The sequence below is a fragment of the Talpa occidentalis genome, unplaced genomic scaffold (assembly GCF_014898055.3).
Source record: "Talpa occidentalis isolate TD23 unplaced genomic scaffold, MPIMG_talOcc4v2.1 talOcc4.2, whole genome shotgun sequence".
In the NCBI taxonomy this organism is placed as follows: Eukaryota; Metazoa; Chordata; class Mammalia; order Eulipotyphla; family Talpidae; genus Talpa; species Talpa occidentalis.
Genome location: NW_023602073.1, coordinates 63,568,878 through 63,584,553, shown reverse-complemented (window position 1 = coordinate 63,584,553; position 15,676 = coordinate 63,568,878). Strand labels below are relative to the sequence as shown.

Here is a 15,676-nt window from a genome sequence, read left to right as displayed (position 1 = left end):
ATGTAAATGAAGGCTGTCAGCATGTTACCATAGTGTCTCCTCTCTCTGAAGCTGGAATTTATGCTACTTGGTCTCACCAAGACCAGGCAGGATTATTCCACCATCCTTAGTTAAGAACTGAGAGGGAATCAATACAATGAGAGGCAGAAGAAATGTCTTTGGAAAGTAGATTCACTTTCTTTTTTTCTTTTTTTTTTTTTCTTTTTCCCTCTACAAATTTTATTTCTAGTGATACTGTTATGCATTTAGGATCTACTAAGAATTTTCTATTTGCAAATAATTGGAATAGACAAATTAGAAGATAAATGATGTTTTCAAGCTATGATTTTTGAAAGATGACATGTAGTGTTTGGTAGATTATCACGTGGAGACTTTTTTAAAAAAATGATCTGATAAATCTAGAAGTTTCTCATCTAAACAAAAGGCAGAATGGATAAGATTTCACTACCTTTTAATATTTGTTACTATCCATAGTAGAATGCTTTTAAGTATTATATATGGTTTTTAGCTCCAGTTGATACAGATTTTAAAAATAAAACTTTTTTTTTTTTTTTTTTTGGTGGGACCCTCGCCGGCAGCTGGGGAACAAACCAGCGCTACAGAGGCTGCGGGCAGCCTCACAGCCCAGCGCTCAACCGCTGCGCCACCAGGGGAGGCCCTAAAAATAAAACTTTTAAGGGGCCTCCCTGGTGGCATAGGGGTAGGTCTCAGCACTATGAGGCAATCTGCAGCCACTGCAGCATGAGTTCAATCCCCAGGCAGGGAGCTACCCACATGGCGCAGCAGACCTCTCCTGTCTCATCTGCTGCTCCCTTCAGCAGTGTATTTCAGTCAGACTGCCTATTCTGTTCCCCATTCTGTCTCTGGTGAATCCTCTCACCCACCCGCACCTCTGGCTTGTACCCCAGTTCTTGTATGCATGAGTAAATGAATCTTTTAAAAAAAAAAACTTTTAAAAAATAATTAAAAGTAAAGAAAGAAAAATTTAATATTTTGCCATGTTTGCTTTCTCCACAAGCAGATTCATCCAGAGTGTGCAGACATTAAAGTTGTTGATCTAATTTAATGATGGGGAAGTGTGAAGGCATATCATGTTCTTTCCCAATTAGACTGCAAGTTTATCTCTTTTGGATATCGGGTACCCGTCACACTGTATGATGTGTTTTAAGTGGAAATGTTAGTACTACTATGACCTTTGGGAATTGTGAAGGAAATGGTGTATGTGTCAGAAAAATGTAAAATAGAATTCCTTTACATGCCTGTGGCTGTTCTAAAAATAAAGCAGTCTGAGTATGTTTGAGAGGTGAACTGAGTGTACATACCGAGATTGTGTTCTCTTTATTCTTTATTTTATGTGTTGGCTAAGGTGACTTTTTTCTCTTGTGTCACTTTTGGGTGACTTCCATTTCATGATGGCATGCTTTTCCTCTAGAGAAGTGAGTCTGCCTTAGCTAGAATCAGTGTGGTAAAGTGCAGAGCAGCCCTGTGCTTTCCTGAGTGGATTTATTCTGCCATATGGCAGGTTAGTGAGTAGCCACGAAGATTTGTAATGGGAAAAGGACTGTGCAGGGAAGGATGTGCGTGATCAGCAGATTTATAGATCAGAAAATGAAATCAGAAGAATTTCTAGAGTGCCCTTTCCACTTGACAGCTCTCTATGGAGAGTGTGGGGAATGAAAAAAATTTTTCAGTGTTTTCCTATTTTGGCTTTTGGTTGTTCTAGCGTATTTTTTTCCTAGCACAGGAGTCAGTTTCATAAGGCATCAGTGTCCTGGGTATTGTGTTACTGTATCCCTGTTCACAGAAATATTCACTGTAGGATTTCTAGCTGTACTCTGTTTCATGTGATAACATCTCAGAAGCAATTAAATTCCTGAAGACACATCAATGCTCCTATTGGCCAAAATGGAGATTTGCCAGGTTGAGTTATATAAGAGGAAGGCTTTTCAGAAATCTGAATTTTTCGAAGGAAAGGGAAAAAAAAGCAAAGCTGATAGTTAAAGATACTGTGTCCTCATTTGTGTGGAATCTAAGCTTCATTGATGCACGAGAGCAGGTAACATACAGCAGCACTTAAGGCATCAGCACACTCATCCACAAAATCTCCGTGGATATTGCCATTTTTCTTACTGAACAACAGCATCAGCACCAAGTTAACAGATGCATTTCTAACTCTAAAAGCTGGTTGTGAGTGTTGATATCTCCTTGGGACCTTCACTAGTACAATTTGATGAGAGAATGAAGGGGAGAGGATTGTGGAATAATCAAAACATTCCCATTTATATCAGTTTGATTTAATGAAACTGTGTGCGTGTGTGTGTGTGTGTGTGTGTGTGTGTGTGTGTGTGTGTGATTTTTAACTGTTCAGGTCCAAATAAACTTACTACAACTTTTCCTTTAGGGACAATTCTGAAGCTTAAAAAAGGTTTTTTAATAATAGCTAGACTATCTTGCTGAGATTTCCCTTTAAATTTTGCTTCAGTATTCCTGAGTAACTTCCCCCTTTTAATAAAATTCATATCTTGTGAGAGAAATCAAGCTTAATTTATTTTTTTAAAGATTTATTTATTTATACATACATGAACTGGGGTACAGGCTAGAGGTGTTGGAGAGGGGCGAAAGGATTCACCAGAGACAGAGTGGGGGGGGAACAGAACAGGCAGATTGACTGAAATACACTGCTGAGGGGAACAGCAGGCGAGACAGGAGAGGTCTGCTGCACCATATGGGTTGCTCCCTGGCTGGCCGGGGATCAAACTCATGCTGCAGTGGCTGTGGATAGCTTCATAGGTTGTATCTTAACCCCTTGCACCACCAGGGAGGCCCTATTTTTATTCTTAAGGGCACATTCTTGTGTGTGTTTTCTTTTTCCTTTTAAAGCAAAACAGAACCCTAAACTATATAACTAGGTAGTACTCAGAATAGAAATCCCATTTATTTATCAAATGCATATTTATTGAGCACACTATGTTCCAGGTATTCTGTGTGCTGGTTGTACAGCTGTGACCACTACAGAGTACCTGCTTTTGTGGAATTTACTACATTGCATTGGAGAATACAGACAATAAAAGTGTAAGCAAGTCTATAGTATCAGGTACTATAAAGAAAAAGGAAGGATTGGGGGCAGAATGTTGAGAGGGTTGCTACATTTAGATAAAGTAGATAAGGGCGGCCTGTGTGAGGAAATGACATATACAGAGGCCCTACTGACATAAATATATGAGCCATTTAAATATTTAGGGTAAGAGCATTTTGGGTAGAGGTAAAGGCATATGAAAAGGCTTTAAAAATTAACGTACTCAGCAAGTTTGAGCGATAGCAGAGAGGCCTATAAGCTTTCAACACAGTGATTAAGGGAAAAGAATGTAAGAAATGAAATAGGGAGGAAGGAAAAGAATAGTTCATAAAGGTCTTATTTGGTATGGATATGTAATGGGAATCCATTGGAAGGGTTATGGATGGAGGAATGACATAATTTGGCTTACCTGTATGGAGCTGCAGTGTGAAGTTTAGACAGACAAGAGTGAAGAGTGAGAGAGGAGAACAGTTAGGTTATTAGTGTTCTAGGCAAGAGTCTTAGACTACACTGTGATAGATACTAGGGAGGTGGTTATGTATGTGCGTTCAGGCTCTGTTTTAAAGATAGAGAAGGTGGGAAGATTGCTAATAGTGTGGGTGAAAGGTGAGGGAAAGAGAGGAATAAAGGGTGACCCCTAGGTTTTTGAGCAACAGGGTAAATTCTGGGATGCAGAGATGAGGTGTAGTAGAGAAGGAACAGATTTAGTAGAAGAGTGTGGAATCAGAAGGGTTTGGTTTTTTTCACATTAGGTGAAGATGCTGATTAGGCCATTGGATATTCAAGTCTATTTTTCAAGGTACAAATTGGAACTGGAAAAATTAATTTGGGAGTCATTCATGAATAGCCATGGCACTGGATGAGCTCATTTAGTGTAGCTAGAAACAGATGGGGAAAGACTGAGCCTGGGGTATGCCAGCATTAAGAAGTAGAAGATAAGGGGAGGAGCCAGCAAAGACTTAGAAGGACCCACCGACTGAGCTAGAAGAGGAATCAGGAGCCTGGTGTGCTGCAAGTCAACTGAGAAAGTGTTTCAAAAAGGAGGGGGAGTCTCATGGTGTGGATTATTGCCTACATATATCTGGGAAAAAGAAGCCTTAGCTGTTTTGAAGTAAATATGACCACTTCCTTAATAGGTAACTTTTCTCATAGAGTTCTCTTTTGTTTTCACATTTGCAGTCCAAATAACATTTCATATATTTCAGAACATGATATTTTGATCCTTAGGTTCATGTGGAACTTTTTTTTCTTTTTTTAAAAATATTTATTTATTTATGCATACAAGAACCAGGGTACAGGCCAGAGGTGTGGGGGAGGGGGAGTGAGAGGATTCACCAGAGACAGAATGGGTAAGCAGAACAGGCACATCGACCAAAGTACACTGCTGAGGGGAGCAGCAGGCGAGGCAGGAGAGGTCTGCTGCACCATGTGGGTTGTTCGCTGGCTGGCAGAGGATTGAACTCCTGCTGCAGAGGCTGTGGATAGCTTCACAGTGCTGCACTTAACCCCTTGCGCCACCAGGGAGGTCCCACATTTGGAACTTTTAATTGTGAGAAAGGATTTGATTATTTTTCATGAAATTTGACCCCTAACAGTCTTCAGGTTATTGAAAAAGCTTTTCTAAACTTAAATTTATGTTCCAGGAAAAAAAAATTTCCCCTTACATTTGTCTTTTACCTGAGACTAATTCCCTGGATATCTTTTTGCCTATTTTTTTTTTTCTTAATTTTGTGACTCAGTTAAGTTTAGATATATGGCTGTGCAAACAAACCAAGTCTAGTTATTAATCTTTGAAATCTCTTTTTTTAAATAAGATTTATTTTTTTATTTATGCATATGAGAACTAAGGTGTAGGCCAGAGGTGTGGGGGGGGGGTAAGAGGATTCATCAGAGATAGAGTGGGGAGCAGAACAGGTGAATCTACTGAAATGCACTGCTGAAGGAAGCAGGGAGTGAGACAGGAGAGGTCTGCCATGCCCTGTGGGTAGCTCCCTGGCTAGGGATCAAACTCAGGCCACAGTGGCTGGAGATAGCTTGTTAGCACTGAGACTTTAACCCCTGTGGCAGGAGAGGTCTGCCTGCCATGTGGGACACTCGCTGGTGGCCGGGGATCGAACCGGTGCTGCAGAGGCTGTGGGCAGCTTCGCAACCCAGCGCTCAACCGCTGCGCCACCAGGGAGGTCCATAGCTGCTTGTTAATACATTATTTGACAGACAAGGAATATTTCCATCACTGCAGAAGATTTGATTGTATAATGTTGGTTTAAGTGGAAGAAATTTATAAATAAAGTTCTTTCTTTGACTTCTATGATGAATTCTTCATCCCTGTCTTATTTACTGGATTAATACGATGGTTCTAAGATTTTAATATACAAGTGACTCTTCTGTAGGGCTTGTTTAAAATGCAGATTTTAGAACCTCTCCCAGATTCTTTTTCATTGCATTTAGAGTTGTGACCAGGAAATCTGTAACTGTAGTAAATAGAAGAGTGAATTCTGATGCTGGCAGGTGGTTCAGGGATTGCATTTTGGAAAGTACTAATTTAATAGAAACTTGGGAATTGCCTGTCTTCTGTTTTCCACCACCCCCCCCCTTCATTCTTTCATTACTTTCTTTTGTGTCCCTAGTAATTGGATGTAAGCCTCATGTATACCCAATTTGAATTCTTGATTAGTATAATAAGTGAGCAAAAAGAAACTTCTTTAATTTACCATGTCATCTTTTCCATATGTGTGCTTTGATTTGGCTGTGCTCTATGAAAAGTAAACAGATATGGTTATCTTAGTACTGTTCTGGACTGTGTGAGAAGATAACTCTGACAGAACACTTTTGACTGTTATGGGTTAAGTACCTACAAGGCAAGAATTATAATAGAATTAAAAAAGACACATAACACATAATCCCCTATGTTAAGGAGATTATATCTAGTTAGGAATAGAAAAATTACCTAAAGAGCACTTAGCAACAAAACAACAATTACAAAAATAATATAGTCAAAACAAAATCCTGACAACACTGAAGAGAAAGCACGATGTGGCTTGATCGCAGGTAATCTAGTTTGTTTTCCTTTGTATGATATGAAGCTTTCTTACATAAGGACAGCACTTCTGCCACCGGGAATGGGCAATTAAAAAATGGGAAGGACCATTGATTTGGTCCTGTGGTTCATATGCAGGTTTTGGCAATAGAACCAACCCAAAAAAGGCATCTGGAAAACCAGTTTAAGGGACCACTCAGTGATTTGGACTTAGAAATTCACTGGATGGCTGCATAACATAGAACTGCAATTACTCACAGAAATGAAAAGTAAGAAATGGAGGGGCATAGGCTCACTTTATAAGAACTACTTTTAGGGAATTTTAAAAACAGATATTAAAAAAACCTGTCAAGTTTCCAATGAATAAAAAAATAATCTTTCAAAGTAGTTGTTTAGCCTCTTTTCCTTCGAAAAATTGTTCATTAAGTTTCTGTGATGAACAATATCAAAGCAGCAATGTTAGGGGGGGAAGAAAGAAAAGAAAAGCTCAGTATGTTACTGTTTAAAAAAAAAAAACAACATTTACACATATTTGTCATCTGGAAGATTTGGGTTTTTCTTGTCTCTGTAGTTTGTTTAACTAGTACAATACCAGCAGCCACTATCTCTTGTTCTAAGAGCCAGATCTGTTTTTTACTTACCTAGTCTTTCAGTAAAGAAGGTAAAAGTTTTCCTACCCTTTCTACAAAATGTGTGTTCTTTTTGAAAAGACATTGTCTTTGTTCCTCAGGGATGCTGTAACAAAAATGCCATGGACTAGTTGACTTGTAAGCAACAAACATTTATTTCTCACAGTTCTGGAGACTGGAAGTTCAAGATGATGGCACCAGACTCCATATCTGGTGGGCTTTCTGGTTGGTAGCCAAATGGCTTTCCAACTTTTTGCTGTGTCCTCTTACGATGGAGGAGTGAAGAAGCTCTTTCATAAGGAAGGCACTTAGCCCACTCATGAGGGCTCATCTCATCCCATTCATGATGTAATCATCTCCCACCTTCTTTCTTGGGAGATAAAATTTAGCATATGAATTTGGTACACAAACATTCAGGCCATAACAGACACATCAACAATTATTTAGATCGAAGCCCAGGTTCTTTGGACTTAAGAAAATAAAAATGATACTTTGTACAGCAGAGGATTTCTCTTTCTTACCTTTGATCTCTGCTATCCTGTTATCTATGCTTTGCAATACATTGAAAGCAATCTTAGATTGCCTTTTGGTTTGAGGGTCTTCATTTCTTCTACTAGGATTTGTTTTTTCTTTGTTTGTTTTTTAGATTTATTTATTTATTTATACAAGCACTGAGTACAATCAAAGGCGGGGGAGGGTGAGAGAATTCACCAGAGCCAGAGGGGAGAGTAGAACAGGCATACTGACGAAGTACACTGCTGAGGGGAGCAGCGGGCTGCAGGAGAGGTCTGTGCGCCATGTGGGACCCTCGCCTGATGGCCGGGGATCGAACCGGCACTGCAGAGAGCTTCACAACCCAGTGCTCAACCACTGAGCCACCAGGGAGGCCCTCTTCTGCTAGTATTTGTAATACCACTTTTGTTCCTCTTTCTTTCCCCCTGTTCCTTTCTGCACACAACCAGGAACTTGATCAGTATCAGATACAGAGGCTTTCACTTTCAGGGCATCATCAGTTCAGAGGTGGGTTAGAATATATGTTTCCCTGCCCCCACCCCTACCCTCATGACCAGTTAGGTGCAACGTGGAATAAGGGTAGTGACATTTCCTAAGAAACACAAATCGGCCTCACATAAAAATTAACTACTATTTAAGGCTGAGGAAATGTAAAGTTTTAAATTGTTATGAAGGTCCCCATGCAGTATTTTATGATTCTTCGTTTTTTTTAAAGGAATTTAACTGCTCTTCCATAATTCTCTATACCAAAGTCTGTATACCAAATTTGCTTTTCTGTTTTAACTTCCTTCCAAATGAACCAATTTTGAATTGAAAATTGATGCATATTCAGTTGAAAATGCCCGTTGCAAAACTTTTTCTGAGAAAATATTTTACTGAAAGGTTTCTCTTCTCTCTTTGGGGGGGCTCTGTCATGCCAGGTTGAAAGAGTGGAGACTTCTATAAGACATGGATAGATGCAAACATGTAGGGCGGTTGCGGCTCGCCCAGGACCACTCCATCCTGAACCCTCAGAAGTGGTGCTGCAGGGAGTGCTCAACCACCGAGTCGGTGTGGGCTTGTCTCAAGTGCTCCCACGTGGCCTGCGGCCGCTACATTGAAGATCACGCCCTTAAACACTTTGAAGAGACTGGACACCCGCTCGCCATGGAGGTCCGGGATCTCTACGTGTTCTGTTACCTGTGCAAAGACTACGTGCTCAATGATAACCCCGAGGGAGACCTGAAGCTGCTGAGAAGCTCCCTCCTGGCTGTCAGGGGCCACAAGCAGAACCCGCCGGTGAGGCGGGGGCGGACGCTGCGGTCCATGGCATCGGGCGAGGACACGGTCCCGCCACGACGCGCTCCTCAGGGACAGCCGCAGATGCTCACGGCGCTATGGTACCGGCGCCAGCGCCTACTGGCCAAGACGCTGAGGCTCTGGTTCGAGAAGAGCTCCCGGGGCCAGGCTAAGCTGGCGCAGCGGCGGCAGGAGGAGGCGCTGCAGCGCAAGAAGGAGGAGGCACGGCAGCGGCGGCGCGAGGTGAAGCGGCGGCTGCTGGAGGAGCTGGCCAGCGCCCCTCCGCGCAAGAGTGCGCGCTTGCTGCTCCACGCGCCCCGCAGCGCGGCCCCGCGCCCCGCCTCGCCGCCCGGGCCCGCTGGGGCCCGCCTCAAGCAGAGGCGCGCGCCCGCTGTGGCCCCGGGCGTCACGGGCCTGCGCAACCTGGGCAACACCTGCTACATGAACTCCATCCTCCAGGTGCTCAGCCATCTCCAGAAGTTCCGAGAGTGTTTTCTGAACCTCGACCCTTCCCAGACGGAACAACTGTTTTCCAAAGCCACCAATGGGAAGGCCCCGCTTGCTGGCAGGCCCGCCAGCAGCTCTGCCACCGAGCTGTCGGCCAGGAGCGACAGGGGTGGGTCCTGCGGGCGGGAGGGCCTCTGCTTGAACGGGGGCACATCCATCAGCAGGAGCCTAGAACTCATCCAGAACAAGGAGCCAAGCTCGAAGCACATTTCCCTCTGTCACGAGCTGCACACCCTCTTTCGAGTCATGTGGTCCGGGAAGTGGGCCCTGGTGTCACCCTTTGCCATGCTTCACTCCGTGTGGAGTCTGATCCCCGCCTTCCGTGGCTACGACCAGCAGGACGCACAGGAATTTCTCTGCGAACTGTTGCACAAAGTGCAGCAGGAACTCGAGTCTGAGGGTACCACCCACCGCATCCTCATCCCCTTCTCCCAGAGAAAGCTCACCAAACAGGTCTTAAAGGTGGTGAATACCATATTTCATGGGCAGTTACTGAGTCAGGTAGGTGTGTACCCACCCTAACCCCCACTCTGCCCATCATCATATTGAGGGAGGCTTGTATTGTTAAGGTTTGGCTTCCTGTGGATGCCACCCCCCCCAAATTGGACTAACTAGAGAAGCCACCATTTACTATAAGTTTGCATATCTGAGAGTGGCCACTGTACATTCCGTTGCACTGTATGGTGTGATGGCTTTGTTGGTGACCTTCACTCCTGTTTCTTTCTGGGCAGATTTTTTTGTTTTACTTGCCGTATCGCTTCATTGTCAGTGAACACCCTTAACTTTATGATGATATGGATGATACAATATTCACATTACAACTAAGCACCCGTTTTTGGCATGCCATCCTTTGATCAGTCTTAGGAACTTGAACGCTTTGCCTATAATCTTGGTTCCACAGTAGTTTGAAAGGGCATTTTTTTTCTTCCTTGGCATTCTTTGTACCCATGGAAGGAAGGGGGCCTCAATGCCCAGGATGATGCCAAAGGCCTAGCAGGCCTCCCTTATTCCCTATTACTTTTCATTTCCTGAATCTTTAGCCTTGTAGGGAGGGACATAAGCAAGGGTTTATAGATAACCTTTGTGAGACAATGCAGAAAAAGAATTTCTAGGGTTAACAGAAAAAGTGAGATCCAGATCACAACTTGTGAGATTCAGATAAAAAGCCTCTGCATTATGCTACTGAAGTTTTGTGTCTTGGTACTTAGGATTTTAAAAGAATGATGAGTGGGACAGAAAGAGAAAGATTTGCTTTGTAGAACTGAAAGGGGAGTATTTATAGGCACTTCCTCTACTTACTGAGATTCCACAGGAAGAAAGGAACATCTGGGAAGGTTATAGTGGGAGAGAAGGCCTAATAGCATGGTGCAGCCATGTGTCCCTTCCCCACAGGGCTAGATTCTGAGAACCACATCATAAGGTGACTTTGTAATATATTGAATATCAAACCTAGATGACATAGTCTTTTACGTGCATAGACTACATGGTCGAGCCTGTTGGGACCTCCTTTGTCTATGCAGTCATTGACTACGACGTCACCAAGAAACACTTGACTGTACTTTGAGGCTGTGCAGATACAAGTGTAGGGGAGGTGCAAAAAACAAGGGCCAAAAGAGAGGCAAGTTGGACTGGATGGAAGGAGCAGTCTGGAAGAGGAAGGAGTGAGGATAGGAGAAGCAGATGGATCTGCAAATTCTCCAGCTCAGCCAGATTCCTTGAATGATCAACTTCACAATTACTTGCAGTCTGTACTACTGCAGCACCGAAGGGTGGGCCATGCTGTGGAAAGGAGAGAAAGGGGTAGGGAATAATCTCCACTGTATGTTTCTAGTTCCAGCTTGCATAACATAGTTAGAAATATTTGCTAGAAGTGATAGGCTGTAATTTTCTTTATTAGTTATATTTATTATTATAGTTAATTTTTTGTGAAAATTATACACTTAATTTTGGTCCACTTAAGTATGTAAAGTGAGTGGATGTATGTGGGAAGCATGGAAGTTATATAACCTGTAAATCAATCTTTGCATTCTAGGTCACATGTGTATCATGCAATTACAAATCCAATACTATTGAGCCCTTTTGGGATCTGTCCCTGGAATTCCCTGAACGCTATCATTGCATAGAAAAGGGGTTTGTCCCTTTGAATCAGACAGAGTGCCTGCTCACCGAGATGCTGGCCAAGTTCACAGAGACGGAGGCCCTGGAAGGGAGAATCTACGCATGTGACCAGTGTAACAGTGAGTGCTGGGGGTGGGATGGAGGTGTGGGGGGTACAATTGGAATATAGAGTAAGGTATTTCTTTTGCTCCTTTAGTCAAAAGTAGCACTGATAATATCGAGTAGTTCTAAAGTATCTCTTAAAGATTTTTTCCCCCATCTTATGAAAATAAGCATATGATCATTACATATTCAAAAGCAAAACAAAACCAAGGAGTTACTGCAACCATGGAGTCTCCCTTGACTCCAGCTGTGATTGACATTAGTTGTTATGTTGGGAAACATTTGAAAGTATGTGTTTTGAAATAGGGAGTCTTAAGAATGTGATTTGTTAGCTTCAGAGTGCTGCGGAGATCCTGCTTACATTCATGAATATAGAGACTGACAGACAGTTCTTCCTTAATCTAAATGCAGATGGCATAGCCTGTTTAAGGAGCATGGTATCAGAAAGTGTTTTTGTACTTTGTATATTTAAAGTCTGTTAATGTGATGCTAAAGATTGACACAATGAGACAAAGATAGCAAGTTGCAAGGTAAGGGCCTCCAACGCAGCTTCCAAGGGCCTCCAAGGCAGCCTCCATGGATACTTTCTGCATTTGTTTGTTTCTTCACATGCCTGGAAAGCTTGCATTTCAGAGAAGGTCATAGGAATATCATGTTGCACTTTAAAATTTTTTTGAAATGCTGTACTTGCTAACGGTAGACCTGCCTGTTCTGTTCTATATTAAGATATAAAGGTGGTGACTTAAATTATTACATTACAGCAGTATATGTTTGTCTTTAAAATAGTGATTCATAAAGCTTTTAATCTATAAAAATAGAAGGATGTTATCACCTTTAACTTCATCATTTGTGCACATGATAGACTGGGCAAAAAAATACTTGTATTTATTTTTCTAAGAAAGGATTTTCTGGTTGCCAGATGTGCCAATTTATCAGGATTTCTCCAGGCAAGTTCAAATAGCAACAGTGAAGGGAATCTATGGAAAAGGGACCAGATGCATTCTATGCTTGTGAAATTTCAAAACAATCAGTCTTCTACCTCTCTGTGTGACCAGCTTAATCAAACGGAGACAGAACTGATCAATCTCAATTGAATCAGTAATTTCTTTTTCTTTGTGAATTTCATTTTAGGGAAACAAAGCCGGATTCTATATTGTCTTCATCTTAGCTCACATACTCCCTCTGCTGAGTGTGGCAGTCACTACCAGTTCCCAAGCAGAGCTGCAATAAAAAATCTGCTGGTAAATGGGAATGTAAAATTAAGGCAGGCCCCTCTTTGAATTCCCTTTCTGTTCATGCCCCCACCTATCATGACTGCCAGCCACAGTAAAAGCTTCTATGGCACCCTCAGTCTGCCACAACCTATTATGAGAAGCAGCAGCTCCACATCCTGTTGTCACAGAACTCACCATGATACATCATCTGGCAGTGATTTGCTACCTTTCACAAGTGGTACAGGCAGGACTTGGAATTAGATTCCAAGTTCTTCAGACACTGAGACCATGATATCAATAGCTCGTGATGCCAATCAGCAGGCACCACAGTGGACCACTAATTTTATATTCTCATCCATTCATTGATTTAATTGTTACTATAGCAGAGCAGTCATCACTAAGTGGTTATAGAGAGAATGCTTCTGATGGGAATTAAGAGAACTTCATTCCATTGTTTATATGCTGTAATTTAGAAATGCATTTCCTCCACAATTCAGTAGCTTTACAAACAAAATTGGAGTCTCAGCACTGATTCTGTTTTGGACTAGGTGTATTTGACCAACCTGTCTGCATTGCCCTGAATGTCTAGTAGTATGCTTTTATTCAAGAAATGTGTTTCAAAAATTAGGTACATAAAATATAAAACCAGCAAAGAGCCTTTTCTAAATATTTATATCTACCACAAGCAAATCATGCTGTAAAAAAAATCTGTTTAAATACTCTTTCCTTTAGCCTGGTCTTACCTGAAATATATGTATCCTTCCCCATTTTACTGGAGAGGAAACTGAGGTTCAAAGTTTTGAATAACTTGACCAATAGTATACAACTAGCTATGAGCTGAAAATAAAATTGTGTCTATCTGATGAAAACAAATGCTTTTTAATATAAAATTGATACATCATAATTTCAGTTATAAGCCTGTAGATACATAAAGGCATAGAATCCTAACATGCATCCACTGTATGTGTGTATTGTCACAGTGATCTTCCACTATATTCCATTAATAAATCTATGATGTCATCCTAAACGCATACCAGTTTTGGAAGTTGCTGATGGCAGAAACTGAGTAGATTAGATATGTCAGGATTAGGTTTGGTTTCTTAGAAGTCAACTCAAACTTCAGTGACTTAAACATAATTTTTCCCCAGCTATGTAAAAGCTGTCTGAATGATAGTCAGGGCTGTCATTGTGGCTGCTTGGCAATGAGGGAGCCTAATTCCTCGCTATTCTCCTCTACTATCCTAGTTCAAAGCTTCCATCCTTAGGCTACCTCATGGTCTGTGAGTTCTAGATGTTGCAAACAATGGAAAGGACAAACCATCAGCCTTCTTTAATTTATTTTTTTTTAAATGATTTATTTATTTATTTATACAAGCACTGGGTACAGTCAGAGGCGTGGGAGGGAGGGTGAGAGAATTCACCAGAGCCAGAGGGGAGAGTAGAACAGAGTGACGAAGTACACTGCTGAGGGGAGCAGCGGGCATGGCAGAGAGATCTGTGCGCCATGTGGGACCCTCGCCTGGCGGCTTGGGATCCAACCGGCGCTGCAGAGGCTGCGGGCAGCTTCGCAACCCAGAGCTCAACTGCCGCGCCACCGGGGAGGCCCCCCCATCAGCCTTCTTTAAACAGCTATCCCAAGACTGTCACAACAGTCATTCCTTTCATCTCAGCTAGAACTACCATGGCCACACCACGCAGATGTGTGGCACTGAAAAATGGCAATCTTACCAAGGGTCACTTTGTTGCCCCACATCAAACTGAGGTTCAAACACTCAAAAATAAGGAGAATGCAAATCATTGTCTCTGCAACAGTTGGGAAAGAATGAGACTCCTCACAATCTATCTTATACTTTCCCAAACCATATAGGCAAACGACGAAAATCCAATCCAAAACCCCTTGTTCTGAGTGAAGCTAGAAAGCAGTTAATGATCTACAGACTACCTCAGGTTCTCCGACTGCACCTTAAAAGATTCAGGTGAGCTTGCTCTGTGAACGGTGGGAAACGCTTTGGTGCAAAAGCTTTGGTTGAGGGAGATGTTGTATTTGTTGGTGGGAAGAGGCCTGTTCCCTGGAGACCTTGTGCTTTTTATGGAGAGTAAATGCTTCCTGCCCCTTTGGGTCCAGTAGACTGGGCTTCCACTCCCATACCCTTTTTAGTTGGCTAGCCGGCTCCTGTGTCTGTGCTTGAAGATGTTCTTCAAGTTTGGGATGTTCCTTTGAGGCTTACATAAAGTCATCTTCAGGATAAAGTATGATGTAATCTGTGGAAAGAAGGGGGGGAACCAATAAACTACAAAATGATTGTTGCCTGAATTGCTTGTTCAGGGATTTCTAGTTTCAGAGTTCATCATGGTTAACAGTCATAGGAAATATATGTCAACATTGATGGCCATTGTTTCACTGACGCAAAATCCAAAGCCAGAAGGTTAAGTTTTCTCAGCTCCCTGTTTTACCTATAACTGTGATCACATATGCCATTTTTTACTAGTATAAGTTTATATCCACGTCTAGGTGGTCTGGCCGTAATCATCGAGAGAAGATTGGGGTCCATGTCGTCTTTGACCAGGTATTAACCATGGAACCTTACTGCTGCAGGGACATGCTCTCCTCTCTTGACAAAGAGACCTTTGCCTATGATCTCTCCGCAGTGGTCATGCATCACGGGAAAGGGTTTGGCTCAGGACACTACACAGCCTATTGCTACAACACAGAGGGAGGTGCGTGCGCTTTACTCTGTGGGGTGGGGGACACGGAAAAGGGTTGGTTTGTCCACATTTCATTACTTTCCTTTTATTTCAATCCCACGGGTTAGCTATAGGGGAAAATTACATTAAAATCCATGGAAAATTTCATTAAAATTATGAATGTTGGATTCCAATTTGGGATATATCACTAAATAACAATATAAGATTGTTCTAAGAGGGAACAACACATGGTGCCTATCACATAATGCTCAGTGCTAGAGATTATATTGTTATTACTGACTCTGCTGCGCACTTCAGTTTCTTTCTTGGTTATGTAGAAACAGTGAGACCATGGACCTCATGGAGACATTCGATGAAGCTCACTCGCCTCAGCTCATAATAAAGCTAAGGATATTACTGAGCCTGAGCACTAAGTCCTACTACCTCCTTTACCATGGAATGTGTGGGGATACACCCACCCCTTTTACTGCCCCCTCCACATACACCCCACCCCATC

At 42.3% G+C, this 15,676-nt stretch overlaps 1 protein-coding gene across 7 annotated transcripts in view; it reads left to right on the top strand.

Moving 5' to 3' along the window:
- USP49 (ubiquitin specific peptidase 49) overlaps window positions 1-15,676 on the top strand; it is an 81,135-nt gene that overhangs the window by 58,736 nt on the left and 6,723 nt on the right. For all 7 annotated transcript variants that reach the window (XM_054698784.1, XM_037519704.2, XM_054698780.1 and 4 more), the window contains 4 exons: window positions 8,176-9,541; window positions 11,073-11,277; window positions 14,342-14,450; window positions 14,987-15,192. In XM_054698784.1, coding sequence (XP_054554759.1) covers window positions 8,204-9,541; window positions 11,073-11,277; window positions 14,342-14,450; window positions 14,987-15,192 — 1,858 coding nt within the window. In that variant the 5' untranslated portion in view covers window positions 8,176-8,203. The remainder of the gene's footprint in view (window positions 1-8,175; window positions 9,542-11,072; window positions 11,278-14,341; window positions 14,451-14,986; window positions 15,193-15,676) is intronic.